At 36.6% G+C, this 16,399-nt stretch overlaps 1 protein-coding gene across 46 annotated transcripts in view; it reads left to right on the forward strand.

The window, feature by feature from the left end:
- The window catches only part of LOC138922534 (uncharacterized), a 150,228-nt gene that overhangs the window by 77,602 nt on the left and 56,227 nt on the right, over positions 1 to 16,399 (forward strand). Inside the window, exon 1 of one of the 46 annotated variants that reach the window (XM_070259110.1) lies at positions 1 to 536. The exons of the other annotated variants lie outside the window; for them this stretch is intronic. Coding sequence (XP_070115211.1) covers positions 217 to 536 — 320 coding nt within the window. The 5' untranslated portion in view covers positions 1 to 216. The remainder of the gene's footprint in view (positions 537 to 16,399) is intronic. 46 annotated transcript variants of the gene reach the window in all.

Here is a 16,399-nt window from a genome sequence, read left to right on the forward strand (position 1 = left end):
ATTCAAGTCAAACCCGAGGAGGCTGCAGTTCCCCGAGAGAGAGCGTAGCGGGGACCCTGCGTCCCTGTCAGCGCACCTTGCCGCTCCGCGGAGGTCCTAAGCAGCGTGTGGGCGGGGCCGCAGGAGTTCTGCCAGGAGGGTGTCCCCGTCGCTGTCCGCAGTCCACCGCCAGAGTGGGGGCGGGGCAACGGCCGGGCAGCGTCTGGGCGGCGGCGCATGCGTGCGCGCGAGGAGAGGAGCGCGCGGCTGCTGGGCCGCCGTCCTGGGAGGCGTGGGAGGCGTGGGCGAGCCGCGCCTGCCTGCCCAGAGCCGAGCCCGGCGGAGTCCGGCCGCGCTGTGCTGCTCTCTCCCGGGCCGGGCTCGTCCGTTCCCCCGGCGTCCGTGGACGCCGCTCCGTGTCCCCGCTGGGCACAGCAGCCCGGGCCCTCCACAGCCACGGCCGCTAGCCTGAGGAGGCCGTCCTTCAGCTCCCGCTCTTCCTGCTCGCCGGACACGGACGACCGGGGCGCCTGCGAAGATGATTCCATCTGGGAGAGGTACCTGGGGGCGTGGGCCTCGGGGCTGGTGAGAGGCGAGTGTCACTGTTCTCTGTGCAGAGCAGCAGCTCTCACCTCAGCTTGGCCACTGCGGTTGGGTGCCTCAATCTGTGATAGAAAGAATGCAAAAAAGACAGGATATGTTCACCATGAAAAAGTCCTACAACAGATTTTCTATTTGTAGGTAAAATAGCATTCACTGTATTTTTGTTTGTTGGTTGATTGATAGGTTTTATACGATTACCTCGAATGGAATTCTCAGGGCAAAATCTACCATTACTTGGATTCACATCTGAGATATACTATTTATAGATATTTCAGGGGCCAGTACTGAGGCAGTTCATGGCCATATATCCTGATCTCTAACTGTAGCTATTTCCCGAAGGGACACGGGATGGAATGGTAATACCATTGATGATGGACTTCATATGATGATTTTGATGAACTCTGAATTGTCTCAACTAAGGAAAACCGTTTGTATAATCAACCATAATTTACTGAAACAAAACTTTGAGTCAATCAGCATGCCTTTCTATATGTTGGTAAATTTCAATAAAAAATATTTTTAAAAAATCATTTAGTTCTCCAAAGAAGATCTATCTGCAAATGGCCAGTAAACACATGAAAAACTGCTCTATGTTACTAATCACTAGGGAAATGCAAATCAAAACTACAATGAGATGCCACTTCATATCCATTAGGATGGCTACTATCAAAAAAACAATTGTTGTGGAGGAGGTGGAGAAAGTGGAAACAATGTGCACTGTTGATAGGAATGTAAAGTGATGCAGCCACTATGGAAAACAGTACAGTGGTTTCACAGAATTTTAAAAAAGAATACATATCATCTAACAATTACATTTTTGGTATATCCAAAAGAATTGAAAACAACATCTTGAAGAGGTATTTGAAACCCATGTTTGTAGCAACATTATTCACAATAGCCAAAAGATGGAAGCGAGCCAAGTATCAATTGACAAATGGGTGGATAAACAAAATATGGTGTATATATATACAATGATGGATTATTCAGACTTAAAGGAAAGAAATTCTGGTACATACTACAGCATGGATAAACCTTGAAGACGTAATGTTAAGTGAAATGAGCCAGTCACAAAAAGACAAATGTCGTATGACTCCACTAATATGAGATACCTAGAGCAGTCATATTATAGAGACAGAAAGAAGAGTGTTGGTTGCCACGGGTCGGGGGAAAGGGGGAAAAGGGAGTTGTTGTTTAACAGATATGGAGTTTCAGTTTTGCAAAATGAAACTAGTTTTGAAAATTGTTTGCACAACAGTGTGAATATATTTAACACTCCTGAACTGTACAATTAAAAATGGTTAACATTTAAAGTGGTTAAGATGGTAAATTTTATGTTATGTGTAGTTTACCACAATTAAAAATAAAAAAGGAAAGCCCATTTAAAAATCATTTAGCATACTTCTAGAAAATACAGTGCACCAAGCTGAGGGAAAACCTCCTCTTGCCCATCACCCCCTGCCCCTCCCACACGCATCCCACACACGTGCGAACACTGGTTTAATGCACAGCTGAACTGGAGAGAAATCCCCAGCTGCCACAAATGAGAGGGAGAGCAGCAAGCCCATATAGAGACCCAACAGCCCATGGGAATATCAGAAGCGAAGCAGGGCTTCAGGGTGAGAAGTTAGTGTTTTAGTTGCTGAGAGATAAAGCTCCCAGCCTTGCCTCTGGAACTGTGAAGTGCTATTTAGGCTCTGAAATAGGGGCAAGAAAAACTGGGCTGGGCTGGACTGGGCAAGCTGCTAAGTTCTGCTGCCCACTTGGGGCCCTGAATAGAAGCAGTGTCACACATGAGAAAGCAGAACCAGGAGCCTTCACTATGGGGAAGCACGGGTTCTAATTTCACACTGCCTTTGTGAAGCATGAACGTGTTGAAAAACATGAACACTGAGAAAAAGTGGGTCCCAAACTGGAGATATCCACAGAGCCACTTCAAACATAAACATGCCGTTGTCAGAACCCAGGACACATGAGACTTGCTTGGAAAGCAACTCAGTAAATATGAGATGACAGTCAAAAATTACAGACTACATCAATTAATGAAGGAAAGAAAGCCACCAAGTGTGACAAATGGAAAAATGAATACCTAAAGAACCTTGTATTACAAATAAAATTTTGAAAGAGATTTTTAAATAATATGTGTAAAAGAAATAAAGAAGGTAGTATAATTGTTTCAATTATATTGAAAGCTGTACACTCATGAGTTGTGCATTGTATGTGTATATGTGTATGTAAGTATCCGTACATGTATATACCTAAGTATATACTTAAGTAAATTAAAAAAAAACCTTGGAAAACTAAAATAACATAAAATAAAAGATAAATAACATAGAAGGTGGTATGGGAACTTCTAGAAAAAAGCCCTCTATATTCCTTTGTTTTTTTTCAGAAACAAATGGAGACTATAATTAGTTTTGAAACTTGCTAAATATACATGTTAAAAATATGAGTGTCATTTCTTAAAAATATGTACTAATAGACGGGGAAAAAACCAAGAGAATCAATCAAACGAATAAAACAGGAAAAGAGGGAATTTACAGGGGAAAAGAAACATGGTTAGGAGGAATCACCAAAAAGCCCAGCAAAATTAAGTATAAATATATGCTTGTTATTATAGTAAAGATAAACCAATTAAACATACCTAATAAAGATCCTCAAACTGGATTTTTTTTAATGCAGTTGTATGCTATTTACGAGAGACAATCATAGAAAGGTTGGAAATAAAGGAGTGAAAAAAATTAGATAAGTGCTAAATCAAGAAGACAAAAAAAATAACAGATTAGAGAATTGGGAAAACTTAATAACAAGCTTGGTGTAAGAGTTAAATAATCAACCTAACACATAGAGAATTTCATTCTTTTCAGGCAGACATAGAGCACTTATGACAATTTACCATATTCAAGAACAATAAATTCAAGAAATTTTTTTTTTAAGATTTTATTTTTTTCCTTTTTTCTCCCCAAAGCCCCCTGGTACATAGTTGTATATTGTTTGTTCTGGGTCCTTCTAGTTGTGGCATGTGGGACGCTGCCTCAGCGTGGTTTGATGAGCAGTGCCATGTCCGCGCCCAGGATTCAAACCAACAAAACACTGGGCCGCCTGCAGCGGAGCGCACGAACTTAACCACTCGGCCACGGGGCCAGCCCCAAATTCAATAAATTTTTATAAATGTATATATATTTCAGTAAATTTTAAGTAAATCTAGATAACCAATATTACGCAAAACATATTTTCTAACCAAAATGCAATAACACTGCAAGCAATAGAAAGATATTTATCACCACTTCTACTTTAGTTTGGGAGGTTAAAAAAATACTTCAAATTAATTAAAGGGGGAAGAAGAAATCTTACTGAAAAATAGGACATTAAAATTAGCAACTGAAAAGATCCACAGGAAGTTAGAACTAGAACAGAGTTAGCCTGTAGAGTGAGCAGATGATTGAAATTAAAAGATAAGAGAAAAAAAATAAGGCAAAGCAAAGAAATACTAAAGGATCAAAAAACAAAAGTAAGTTGTTTCTTAGAGATCAATGTAATGAAGAAACCTCTGGTAATACTGGTTAAGAAGAGAAAGAAGGCACAGATAAACAGTATTTAGAATGACAAAAGGGCACATAATAGATAGTAAAGATTTTAAACCTCATAAGAGAACACTACGAATAAAATTGTCCAATGCATTTGAAAACAGGTAAAACAGTTTTCTAGAAAAAATATAATTTTCCAAAACCAATTGGACACCTCTGTGAAGTGAGATTTTTATTCCCATTAGACAGAAGAACAGTGATGCTTAGAGGGTCTGAATGACTTTCTCGAAGTTAAAAAGCCAGTAAGTCCACCATTTTTAGGGGAACAACATTTGGGTAGTGGAAAGATGCACATTTTAGAGTCAGACAGTTTCAAATTTGAGCTTTTATCATTTACCTCATAAGTGGCCCTTGGACAGGCTGGGCCTCTCTGAGTAAAATGGGAGTCATATAATTGCTGTTTAACAGTCTGGTTTTTATGAAGATTAAATAAGGGTCTATCTGAAGACACTTGTCAAATTAGAATGCCCTGTGCAAATGTAAGTAGTAATATCGTTTACTAATTTTTATTTTTTTCTTAGATTTGTCAGTAACACATTTTCTAGATTAGAATAAGCACTTCCTAACAGATAAGTGCATTAGGATACTTTCTATTTATTTATCTGTGTCTGTGCATCCACCTCCATATCTCCTGACTCTCTCTACATACAAAACCATGAATAATCTATTCTGGAAATTTAAACACCCTGACTCTTGAAAAGTATTGCTAATGATGGATACTTTCTTAATGTGCTGATTCAGTATTTGCTTCCTATAATACATCATTTTCGCCCTGTAATTATACACACTAAAATAGCTAGATAAATTCCCTATTTGGCAATTCATTGTTCTAGCTCGCACTGAATGCCTGGTTTATTGTGTTCATTCAGCAGAGAAGTTTTTCTGAAAGCTGCACTCTGATACAACAACCAGCCTTTTTTCCCCGCATCCCACCCCTCTCCCACACGGAATTCTAGTCAATCTAAACCCCTTATGAGAAATATCCCATATCCATTATGATTTCCTGCCTGGATGCCTTTCCACAGGCTGTCCTTTCTGCCTAGAATTTACCCTCCTTCTCCCTCTTTGTGATCTCTGCCTGACTTTTAACCATTATTTTTTGCCCAGATCAGGTGTCACTTTTTCCTTACAGTCTCTGGTTGGCCCCAGAACACAATGCTGATTATATCCCCTACTGTCCTCTAGCACTTCCTTATATAATTTATATGATAATTATACTGTCTTACATGCTAGTAATTTGGGTTTGGATGTATCTTCTCTTCTGGATTATAGATACCGGTGTCTGTATCCTGCACTATTTTTAATCCCTTGATGCCTTGTACATATCAAGCATTCAATCAATAATTGTTTAATGAGAAATGGAAAAGGCTGCCATCAGTGGAAAATTTATATATAGGAGTTTGAAAGTACCACAGTTCCAAATGAGAGGATGTGGTGTTCCTATCATTTCATTTTAGTTTTATCTCCTGCATTCATACTTATTTCCAGGAAAGGAAACCTCTAAAAGAAAAATGAGAGTGATAACGATTTTAATTAACAATGTTAAATGTTTACTTGGTACTGATTAAAACACTGAAAAAGTTTAAAAAATAAAACTTAACCATCTACTTAGGAATGCATACTACATATTGCTTGTAGTCATACTACATGACAAATACTTTTTAAAAATTATTGAAAGGAATATTCAGCACATTTCCTCAAAACATTCACTGGTATATCAGGGAAGCAATATATCTGTAGTGACAGTGTGAGGTGTATTATGAAATTAGGCCAAATAGCAAAAACAGGAATTTTCCTTCATCACCTCTCTTTTTTTAATTTAATTTTTAAAGATATGCATCAGTTGGTGTTTAGAAAAAGAAATTTATCATTAACAAACTATATCAGTGTCTTAATGTATTCATATACAGGATTGCTGTTGTTATCAGTTATTTATATTGGGGACTTAAAATAAAGTATAGTTTAAAATTAATTTTGCCAGCATACATTTTATAGAGAGAGAGAAGTAGAGAGAGAATCTAATATAAAATATTTTAATCCATTTTGCTTTTTGAACTAAACTTTCCTTTGTGTTTTTGCCGGAATAGAAGTCATTATGCTAGATTACCCCCTTTAAGATCTGTAGCTGTGTGCTTTGCATTTGTAAGTTTCATCTATACATAAATAATTTCAGAGACCACATCCCGCTGGGGTCTTCTTTTTTCACGTGCAGAAACTTAGACTTTCTTGGATTTAGAGATTGTCTCTTGTGAAATCTGATGCTATTTATGATGCAAAGTATACAAATAAGAAAAGCAAAATATTTATGAATAATTTATCTGCCTCCTCCATGTTCATTGTCCAGTTTCTTAGCTGACATTTAATTATAATAATAAACACATTTTAATAGTTTTATCCAAGTAGTAACACTCATAATATATTTGACTACCCTTCATTTTAGGCCAAAACCTTACATTTTTAGTTAGTCCCTTTTACATTTTTTAAACTATTCTTCAGTTCATACTTCATCTGAAAAGTAGTCTGTGAGTTATTTCTCACTAAAGAACACTGTAAGACTTTTAGTATAATGATAAAGGCTGAGACTAGAATTGCATGTGTTTGATGAATATCAAATAACAATGGCGAGTCTTGGTTCATCAAATATTGCTGCAACTTAGCAACGAGGATCTGGTACTGCAGAGCTGAAGTCTGGGGAGCTTGGGATTTGTCAAAGAGGGGACATAGGGAGCAATAGGGACAAGAGGAAGGAAAATGCAAGACTGGAGTTGATCCTGGAAATGTGAGTTTGGATCAGTGTCAGAGAGCCTTATTTAGGAATTTCATTTGATTTTTTTTTTTTAAGATTTTATTTCTTTCCTTTTTCTCCCCAAAGCCCCCCAGTACATAGTTGTATATTCTTCGTTGTGGGTCCTTCTAGTTGTGGCATGTGGGACGCTGCCTCAGTGTGGTTTGATGAGCAGTGCCATGTCTGCTCCCAGGATTCGAACCAACGAAACACTGGGCCGCCTGCAGCAGAGCGCGCGAACTTAACCACTCAGCCACGGGGCCAGCCCCCGAATTTAATTTGATTTTTATAGGTACATTTTCATAGGTGTGGAAATCATACTGGCAAAGATTTTAGGTGAATGACTTTATGTGATACCCAGATGTGGATATGACATAGTGAGATATAGTTCTCTTCCAGATATACTAAATATATTAAGGAGAAAATTGGTTGGCACTATCAGGATTTTAACAGTTGGCAGGAAACATTATCTAACTAGAAATTGATAATGTGTTTTCATTCCATTTTTATTATAACTATCTTCTGTTCTTGGCAACTGTGTTTGGTTGTATTATTGTTCAAATTATCTGCTGCACTCGCTGGGGAAAGATTAGATTTCCCTCGCCCATTCAGTCCTGTTCACATGACTTGCTCTGGCCAAGGAAATGAGTGTGGAACCAAGCTGTATCACTTCCGAGCTGAAACTTTAAGAGCAAGGATTTGCCGTGTCCTCTTTTCCCTTTGGAGTAAAGTTGGCAATGTCCCAGAATAGATGTTCCTTTAGCTATGGTCACAGAGTACAGAAATGTGGAGCAGACCCACCAGTGACCTCAGATGGACCTGTAATGTGAGCAAGAAACTAACTCAGTTTGTGGACTGGGATTTGGGGCTCTGTTGTTACCTCTGCATAACCTATTCTCTTCTGACTGGTAAAGCAAGATGAACTGTATTCCACTGTGGAAATGGCAGAAAAATTTTTAATTGAAGTTATAAAAGGAAGCTCATTTTTTTCAAACTATTAAACAAATAATAGTACAAGGAGAAGAAAAATATGGTAAATAATCACAAAAGGAGTTACCAAGTGCCTTAAGTTTGGGGAACACTGCTCTAGGTGGTAGGGAGCTGTTAAGGCTTTTAAGTCGGGGCTAACGTGAATGGCTTTGGGTTTAGAAGTTAAAATTCTGATAGAAAAAGGAAGAATTTTTAAAAGAACAGGTAGATGGTAAGGCAGGGCATTTGAAATTTATTAATATAAGGGATGTGGAGGGGTACCATCTGCATTTTAAAATATATTTGTATGTATTTAAATTTATTTTTAAAAATTAATATTTTAAAAATGATAAACTATTTTATATAAATACATTATTATATTATAATTAAAATTATAAAATATATATTTTTTAATACAGACACATAAAAGGAAGATCATCTTGCTATGATACAGAAAGAAGAACAGCGTTGGAAATCCAAATACTCTCAGAAAGTTTCTTGCTAGGGGTCAGCCCGGTGGCACAGGGGTTAAGTTTGCACGTGCTGCTTCTGCTGCCCAGGGTTCGCCGGTTTGGATCCTGGGTGCCGACATGGCACCGCTTGGCAAAAGCCATGCTGTGGCATGCGTCCCACATATAAAGTAGAGGAATATGGGCATGGATGTTAGCTCAGGGCTAGTCTTCCTCAGCAAAAAGAGGAGGATTGGCAGCAGATGTTAGCTCAGGGCTAATCTTCCTCCAAAAAAAAAAAAAGTTTCTCGCTAGACTGCATGTGTGAACTAAACCCAGTTTTTCAGATTAAAGAGCTGCTGCCTCAATACACATCATTTAGTATTCAAGTCCTTCCTACTCTCATGGTTTCAGTGCCAGCTTTAAAAAAATAAACAAAATAGTTTTTCCATTATGTATGATCTTGGTTTACAGGTTCTTACTGTTTGTACAGCAATGACTGCGTGTTTTATCACTTGGAATTTGCATAGACATTCATGAACTGGTATCAGTCAGAACCCCTATGGCTTCAAAATGATGCACGAATGGCAAGTGGAAACTATCAGAACACATTACTTTGTCCCCATGATTTCTAGGAAGAGCTCATTATAATGCCCTTCACTGTATCATGACTGGTCTTTTATTGTGACAAGTGCTGTTTTTTCCGTCTAAGAATTTTATTTTTAAAATAAATATTTCCAAGTATTTGCCAACTTCATTTTGATTCCAGAGACACATGTGCCCTGGAACCCTCTAAAAAATAAAATAGATAAAAATTTATTTTTCCTTATTGTTGTTGTTTATTTGATATATGAGTTACAGGGAAAAGATTGGATATAGACCTATTCTGTATGGACAAACCCATAAATGTTAATATTCTTATGTTTAATTATTGATAGTTGGATTTTATAACAGAATTTAAATCTTATTCACATTGGTAAGGTATTTGTAGCTGGAAGTATGAAGAGTTTTTTCTAAAGTCATTTTGTAACATTGGAATTTGATATTGTGCTACATGCTATTAAAAATGTATTAAAAAGACACAGACATTACCTCAAGATTGATAATCTAGGACAGATAGATAGCAACCTTTATACAAGCCTACTTAAAAATTATTGTAAAGAAATGAATGTTCCTTTTACAAATACATAAAGAAAGAAAAGTATTTACCATGTACACTGCTTAGGGTCAAGGACATTGCAAGAGAACGTGTGAAAATATGTCGTAGAATGTGAAAATATGGAATGAGTTTTATAAGTCAACTCGGCTTTTAGGAATTTCAAATAATGGAAGGCTTGAGGAATAAAAGTTTACGGCAAACTATGGGACAGAGTATTTCAGATACAAAACATGGATTGTAAATGTTTACAAAATTGGGTGTTCCAACCCTAAAAAATACTTTTAAATAAGGGAATTCCCCCATCACAATGCCTTACGTGAACTTTTTATGACATAACTGAGGTAAAAAATTTCCAAACTATAAAACCATTTATAAATCATTAATTTCTTCTCAGCTTTTAAGGTTCATGAAAATATATCGTATATTATTCTTTATTCTCTTTTCCAGCTTCATTGAGGTATGATTGACAAAAATTGTATATATTTAGGTTGTACCACATGATTTTTTAAGGTGTACAACATGGTAATTTAGTACAGTGTGTATACATTGTGAAATGCTTACCACAATCAAGTTAACACGTCCAGCACCTCACACAGTTACCTTTTGTGTGTGTGTTTGTGTTGAGAGCTTTTAAGATGTACTCTCGGCAGATTTCAAGTACGTAATACAATCCTATTAACTCTACTCACCATGCTGGACATTAAATCCCTAGATCTTATCCATCTTCTAAGTGAAAGTCTGGCCCTTTGACCAATATTGCCACTGGCAACTGCCGTCCCACTTTCTCATTCTATGAGCTTGCCTTTTTTAGGTTCCACATATAAGTGAGATCATACAGCATTTGTGTTTCTGCATCTGACTTATTTCACTTAGCATTATGCTCTCCTGGTTCATCCATGTCCTCTCGAATGGGAAGATTTCCTTTTTATGGTTGAATAATATTCCATTGCATATGTATACCACGTTTTCTTTATCCATTCGTCTGTGGATGGGCACAGGTTGTTTCCATATCTTGGCTCTTGTGAATAATGCTGCAGTAACGTTTTTTATTCTTAATGAAAATTTCATTGAAAGCTTAAAAATGAGATTGATGTGTAATACGTGGAAACGCATTTATTAAGGCATTCGAGCCATCAAACTTCTGAAGCTTCGGGGATGGGAAACTATTGTTCATATAACTATACTGTTTTGTTTTCTGTGAGTGCAGGCTAGTTGACTGAAAACCGATTGACAATGGGAAATCATCTCATTTGTTTTAACATTGAGCTTTTAGGAAGTACTTGATTGTATAGACCTATTGTTACTTTTTAATTATTTGGCTGAGGAAACAGGCATTCAGAATTCTGCTCAGGAGAATCAAGGGACGAAGGAAAGGGGCAGAGCAGTGTTGAGTCAACGTTTTCTATTTCAGTAATGTCTGAAGCTTTTCTACATCTGTGCATTCAAACTCTAGTTTTCATCTGGAGGAAAGTGTGTATGAAACGTCTTATCTGCGTTTATTATGCCTATTTAATTATTCAACAAACTGTGACTAATAACTTTGCTTATAACCCAAAATAGAATTGCAGAGCTTGGTATTGGTAAAAATTTGGGGGAGATCAACTAGGACAGTGAGACACACTTGAAAGAGAATTTCCAAGGTATCATAAAGCGGAGAAATGTCCTTGCCCTGGGCGCTGCCACAGAAGCTACTTTTAGGAACATCAGAGGTAAACAAAGGATGTTTGGCCAGAACATCCTCTTCCCTGTTAACGGAGCTATCATTGTAAGTTCTTCATGGATTCATAAGATACCTGATGTCTTGGGAGCAGTGAACATTTTAGCAAATAATTTTTGATCTATTATAACAACTTTTCTCCTTTAAATAGAAATTAAGAAGGTACACAGAAATATTTCATGTCTTTTACAATTAAACCAGGAAACGTGTTTAGTACTGCTGCCCAGCTAAGTCTGAGGATTTTTATGGCATTATTTCTGTCTGCCCTAAGCCAGGAGGGAGGCAAGTTCTGGGAAACCACGTTAGTGTAGGGGAGGAAATTTTTCCCCTACCCATCTTAGGTTCTGGACTGTGCTCTGTAACAAAAGAAAAATTAACAAGAAAAAACAAACAGAAGTTTATTAGCATGTATATCTCATATATACGGGAGAGAAACTCAGAGAGGAGTAACCCAAAGAGGTGGCTTAGAATTCAGGCTTATATAGCATCTTAAACAAAGAACAATACATTTTTAGAGAAATGACAAGACAAAGGAAAAGGACCTTGAGTCTCTAGAGGTGGCATATTGTAGGAAGGCAAATATATGGGAAAGGAGTGGGAGATAAAGGCTGTTTAGTAAAGTTCGTTATGTAGATTCCTCTGTGCCATCTACAGGCTGGTAGGGTCTAAAGTTGCTCTGTGATTAACTTTTGTCCTTCCTGTTAGAGAGGGAAGAAGGGACACCTTTGTAAATTTATATCCTGCTTTTAGGCAAATAGGGAGAGGGCAGAGAGCTTTTCCTGCATTTGCTACTGCTTAATTGCCTTCAGCTCAAAATGTCAAAAAGGCTTATTTTGGCATAATGTCTTCTGGTTCCCTTCATTTGGCAAAACTAGGAAGGGGGATCACACACCTAGGGACGTCACTTGGGTCAGAGGAGTGACCCAAGGAAGCTCAAAAGAGGAATTTGGCGTAGGAATGCACGAAATAGATTAGGAAGCATGGGTAGAGGACAAAGAGCTGGAAAATGCTATCATAAAGCTATCCAAATTGGAAGGACAAGGAAGAGAAGAAACTGGAGAAATAGAATGAAGATAAAGCAAGGCAAGCCTATACAAGTTCAAGGAATGTATATCTTGGAGCTGGCTCAGGAAGCACTCTGAGAACATAGTCAGCCTTGTCTGGAGGAGCTTTCTCATTTGTAGATCTTTCTTGGCTGGGCAAGGAGCTGCCTTTGAAGTAAGCAGAACTCCCCCAGATATATTATTGACAGAGTGCTGAGAAGACTCACTGCTTTGAGTTTGTCTTAGAGATTTAGTATTGAAATACAGTGGATATATTTTTAAATATCTGTATACAGTGGATTTTGATATTTTTAAAACATGTATTTCAAATATATTAAATGATGAGGACAGAATAGTATGTGTAGCCTTAAATTTTATGATCTACTGTGTACAAATAACTATTTTATGAATGCGGATGAAGGGCACTCTATCTTTGTTTCATTAAACCCCTCAGCAGCCATCAGTTGCTTTTCTCGACTGGCTTCTATAAATGTCTCATGTCCTGTAGTGCAGCAGTTTCATTTCAGACAAGGCGCTGTTTTCTGCATCATGTGAGTGGCTGAGAGAATATAAATGATCCGAAGCCTAAATCTGTGGCAGATCATCCCCAAGTAGAAGCTGACAGAGCCTGTCCTAATTGACACGGGAGTGGAGTTGATCATCCTGTGGATCTACCTGTGACTTGTGGCAGCAGTGTAACTTTGACTGGTGACCTCCTGCACCCCACCCCAGCACACACATACACCACCCCCAAAATGAGCAACACACAACCGTCTTGTTGTGATTTAGTCTGATTCTTTAAAAAGAGACTTTGTAGCCCTGGTGAGTTTGTGCTGAGCACTCCTTAGTGAGATGTTCAGAGAACTTAATGTTCTCCCAATACCCTTCATTCCTCTTTCATCTTCCAGGTCAAAGATGGAATGAGATGTTTCTGTGTGTGCTGCCGTTTTCAGAAGAGAAGGATAAAGTCACTCACTACCTACATTTGTGGCTCAAGGCATTCTGAAATTGGAAATGGGCCAAACCACAATGGAATAATAATATACTAGCCCAAGATAAAATAAACAATCAAGCATGCCTAGTGTATTAGATATAAAACAAATTTAAAGCATCTGATCCTCTAAGCACTTTTTATTAAACTCTTTCAAACTCTTAAAAATAGTAATGTTCAGAATTCTTGTGAATTCAGTAGAGCATTACTTTTCGCCAACTTCTCTAAGTAAAATAAAGGCAAATGGATAGAGATTCTGGCAGCAGAGCCCAAAGAGACCCATGAAAGGGTAGGTTTGTCTTTTAATCCAGTATTTTATTTTTTTAATGCATATGAATTTTCTTTTATATTCTAAAATATAGCCATATTCAGTTTAAGATTACAATTTTTATTACTTATGCATCGATTTTTCTTCAGTGAGAAAAGGAAAACTTTCATTCCTAGAAAATGTGCTATTTTATCCTGTGGCACATCAGAACATATGTAATTTGAGAAGCATGACAATAAAGCATGGACCCAACCAAGAAACAAACCCATAGTTCACACAAATTAAAAAGAACTAGGCAAATTCTTGTGAAACTGTTTCACACCAGTTCAGTATCAGTCTAAGACGCATTGTAGGCCTCATGTTACAGTTAGGATTTTTCGAACACTGTAGAGTCTACAGTATAGATAATTAAATAAGACTTGAATATCTAATTGAATTTCTGGAATTAGAAAAAAATGCTCAGAACAGAAGGGAAAGTATTTCAGAAATCTATGGCTCCATAATATCACTAATGGACTCTGAAACATGAACATGAACAGGTTATTCTACTTCTGCAGCTTTTTTGGCTATATTTATTTGACATTTGGCTCTCTTTTATAGAATGGTGGACGTGATATAATTTAACTAAAATAACAGTTAACTATTTTTCCCAGACTGGAAATGTAAGAAGTGACTTTCATTGTGGCTAGCATATACTGAGATACTTTTCAAAGCTAATAATCCTCATGCACTTAAGTACAAACGCATTCATTCTTAAGTTTGTAAAAATGTTCAACTCATTTTCATTAAATCTTATACAATTATGACAATGCTTAATATTATCAGAATCTTAATTAAATTTCTTTAGAGAGTCAGTATGTTATTTGACATAATAAAATCAGCTCTCAAGCCCTCTTGTGTTTTTCCTAAAGTAATAGAGTTTTCCAATTTACCTTTGATTTTTAAAAAGTTTAGGCTAATAAAAAAAGGTCCAATGAGGAAATTATGAATAATTTATTAAATGTCTTTGATTAGCTTAGTCCTCATAACCTATCAATTGCTGTCTCTACATCTGTAGCTCATTTCCTTGGGAGGTAAAGCAATGTCATTAAAACTCCAGAAATAGAATCTACGTCAGAATGGTTGATTAATTTTTTGAAGTCCCTAGTCTTCACATTTTTAAGTCACTTTAACTCTTAATTGTCATAAATAAAACAGTGCAGGCAAAATTTAAGAGAGTATTCCTGATCAGTTTTCCTCCTCTTGGAAGATGTTATTATGGCCTTACAGAATTTGGCAATATAATATTGATGAAGTAATAGGAAATCACTCATATTGGAAATGGTCCAAAATTGAAGCTTTCAAAAGATGGAGTGTTACCTAAGATATGGCATTGTAGGCTTCAGAGAATTCCCAAGAATGATATTCTTCAATGTAAAATGGAAACTCCAATTTAAAATGTGTGTAGTATAGGAGCTCTGTTTAATTAATATTGCAAATTAAATCTTTTTAATTATTATTTAAAATTTTAACTCAAACAGCAGGCCTACTTGGATTCAGGGATGGTAGTGGCAGCAGCAGTGTTTTTAAATCTTACTGAATCTTTTTCACCCCCCCCCCAGTTAAAAAAAAACATTTGCAAGGAATGACCTTATTTAAATCTTGATTCAAACAAATTGTGAAAAAAATCTTTTTAAAAGACAATCAGGGAAATCTGAACAGTGACAGGCTCCTTAATGCTATCAAGAAATTATTGTTAATTTTTTCAATGGAAAAATTCTATTGTTTTCATATTTTTAAAAAGTCCTTGCAGAGATACATACAGAAATAGTTACAGATGAAATAATATGTTATCTGTCATTTGCCTCAGAATAATCTAGAAGAGGTGAGAGTTAGTGCGGGTTTAGATGAAAAGAACTGGCAATGTATTTACAGTTGTTGAAAGTTCATTATGGATATATCAGTATCAAATGTGTATATGAATTATACTGGTAGTCTTTTGAATATATTTGAATCTATAATAAAGGAACAGGTTATATCAAAATAAATGCTGGCCTAGATCAATGACTAAAAATTAAAACAAAAAATGGTAGTTAAGAAGCAAACAGGAGAAATAACATAAAATGGATTGTGAAAATTTATGCAATTAAGGCAACAGAAATCTTAAAGAAGAGAAAGAGTAACAAAGGACAGATGGGATAAATATAAAAGAAACAGATAGTAGATTTAAACCAACTATATTGATAAATTACGTTCAATGTAAATGGTCTAGAAACTCCAAATAAAAAGCAGAAATTGCCCAAGTGGATTTAAAAAAGCAAGACTTAACTATTTGCTGTCTGGGGGAGGGGACAGTAATTTAAATATAAAGACATATATGGGTTAGAAGTAAAGGGATAGAAACAGACATACCATGCAAACACTACTCATATGAAAACTGGAGTGGTTTTGTTAATATTAGACAAAGAAGGCTGCAAAGGGGCCAGTTCATCAAGAAGACATAAGAATCTTAAATGTATATTTCTGTAATAGTAGGGCTTCAAAAAATGCATAAAGCAAAAACTGAATCCACAATTAATTGGAGAGTTTTTCACTACTCTCTCTCAGTAATTGATAGAACAAATAGATAAAAATAGTAAAGACACAGAAGGCTTGAACAATACTGTCAACCAGCTGGACATTTACAGGACATTCCACCCAACAACAGCAGAATCCATAGTTTTTTCAAATGAATATGGAACATTACTAAGATCTACAGTATTCTGGGCTATAAGACAAGTCTGAAAAATATCCTGTAATTGAATTCATGCAAAGTACATTCTCTGACCACAATAAAATTAACTTAGAAATCAGTAAAAAAAAAAAAAAAAAAG

The sequence above is a fragment of the Equus caballus genome, unplaced genomic scaffold, assembly GCF_041296265.1.
Source record: "Equus caballus isolate H_3958 breed thoroughbred unplaced genomic scaffold, TB-T2T haplotype2-0001077, whole genome shotgun sequence".
NCBI classification, from domain to species: Eukaryota; Metazoa; Chordata; class Mammalia; order Perissodactyla; family Equidae; genus Equus; species Equus caballus.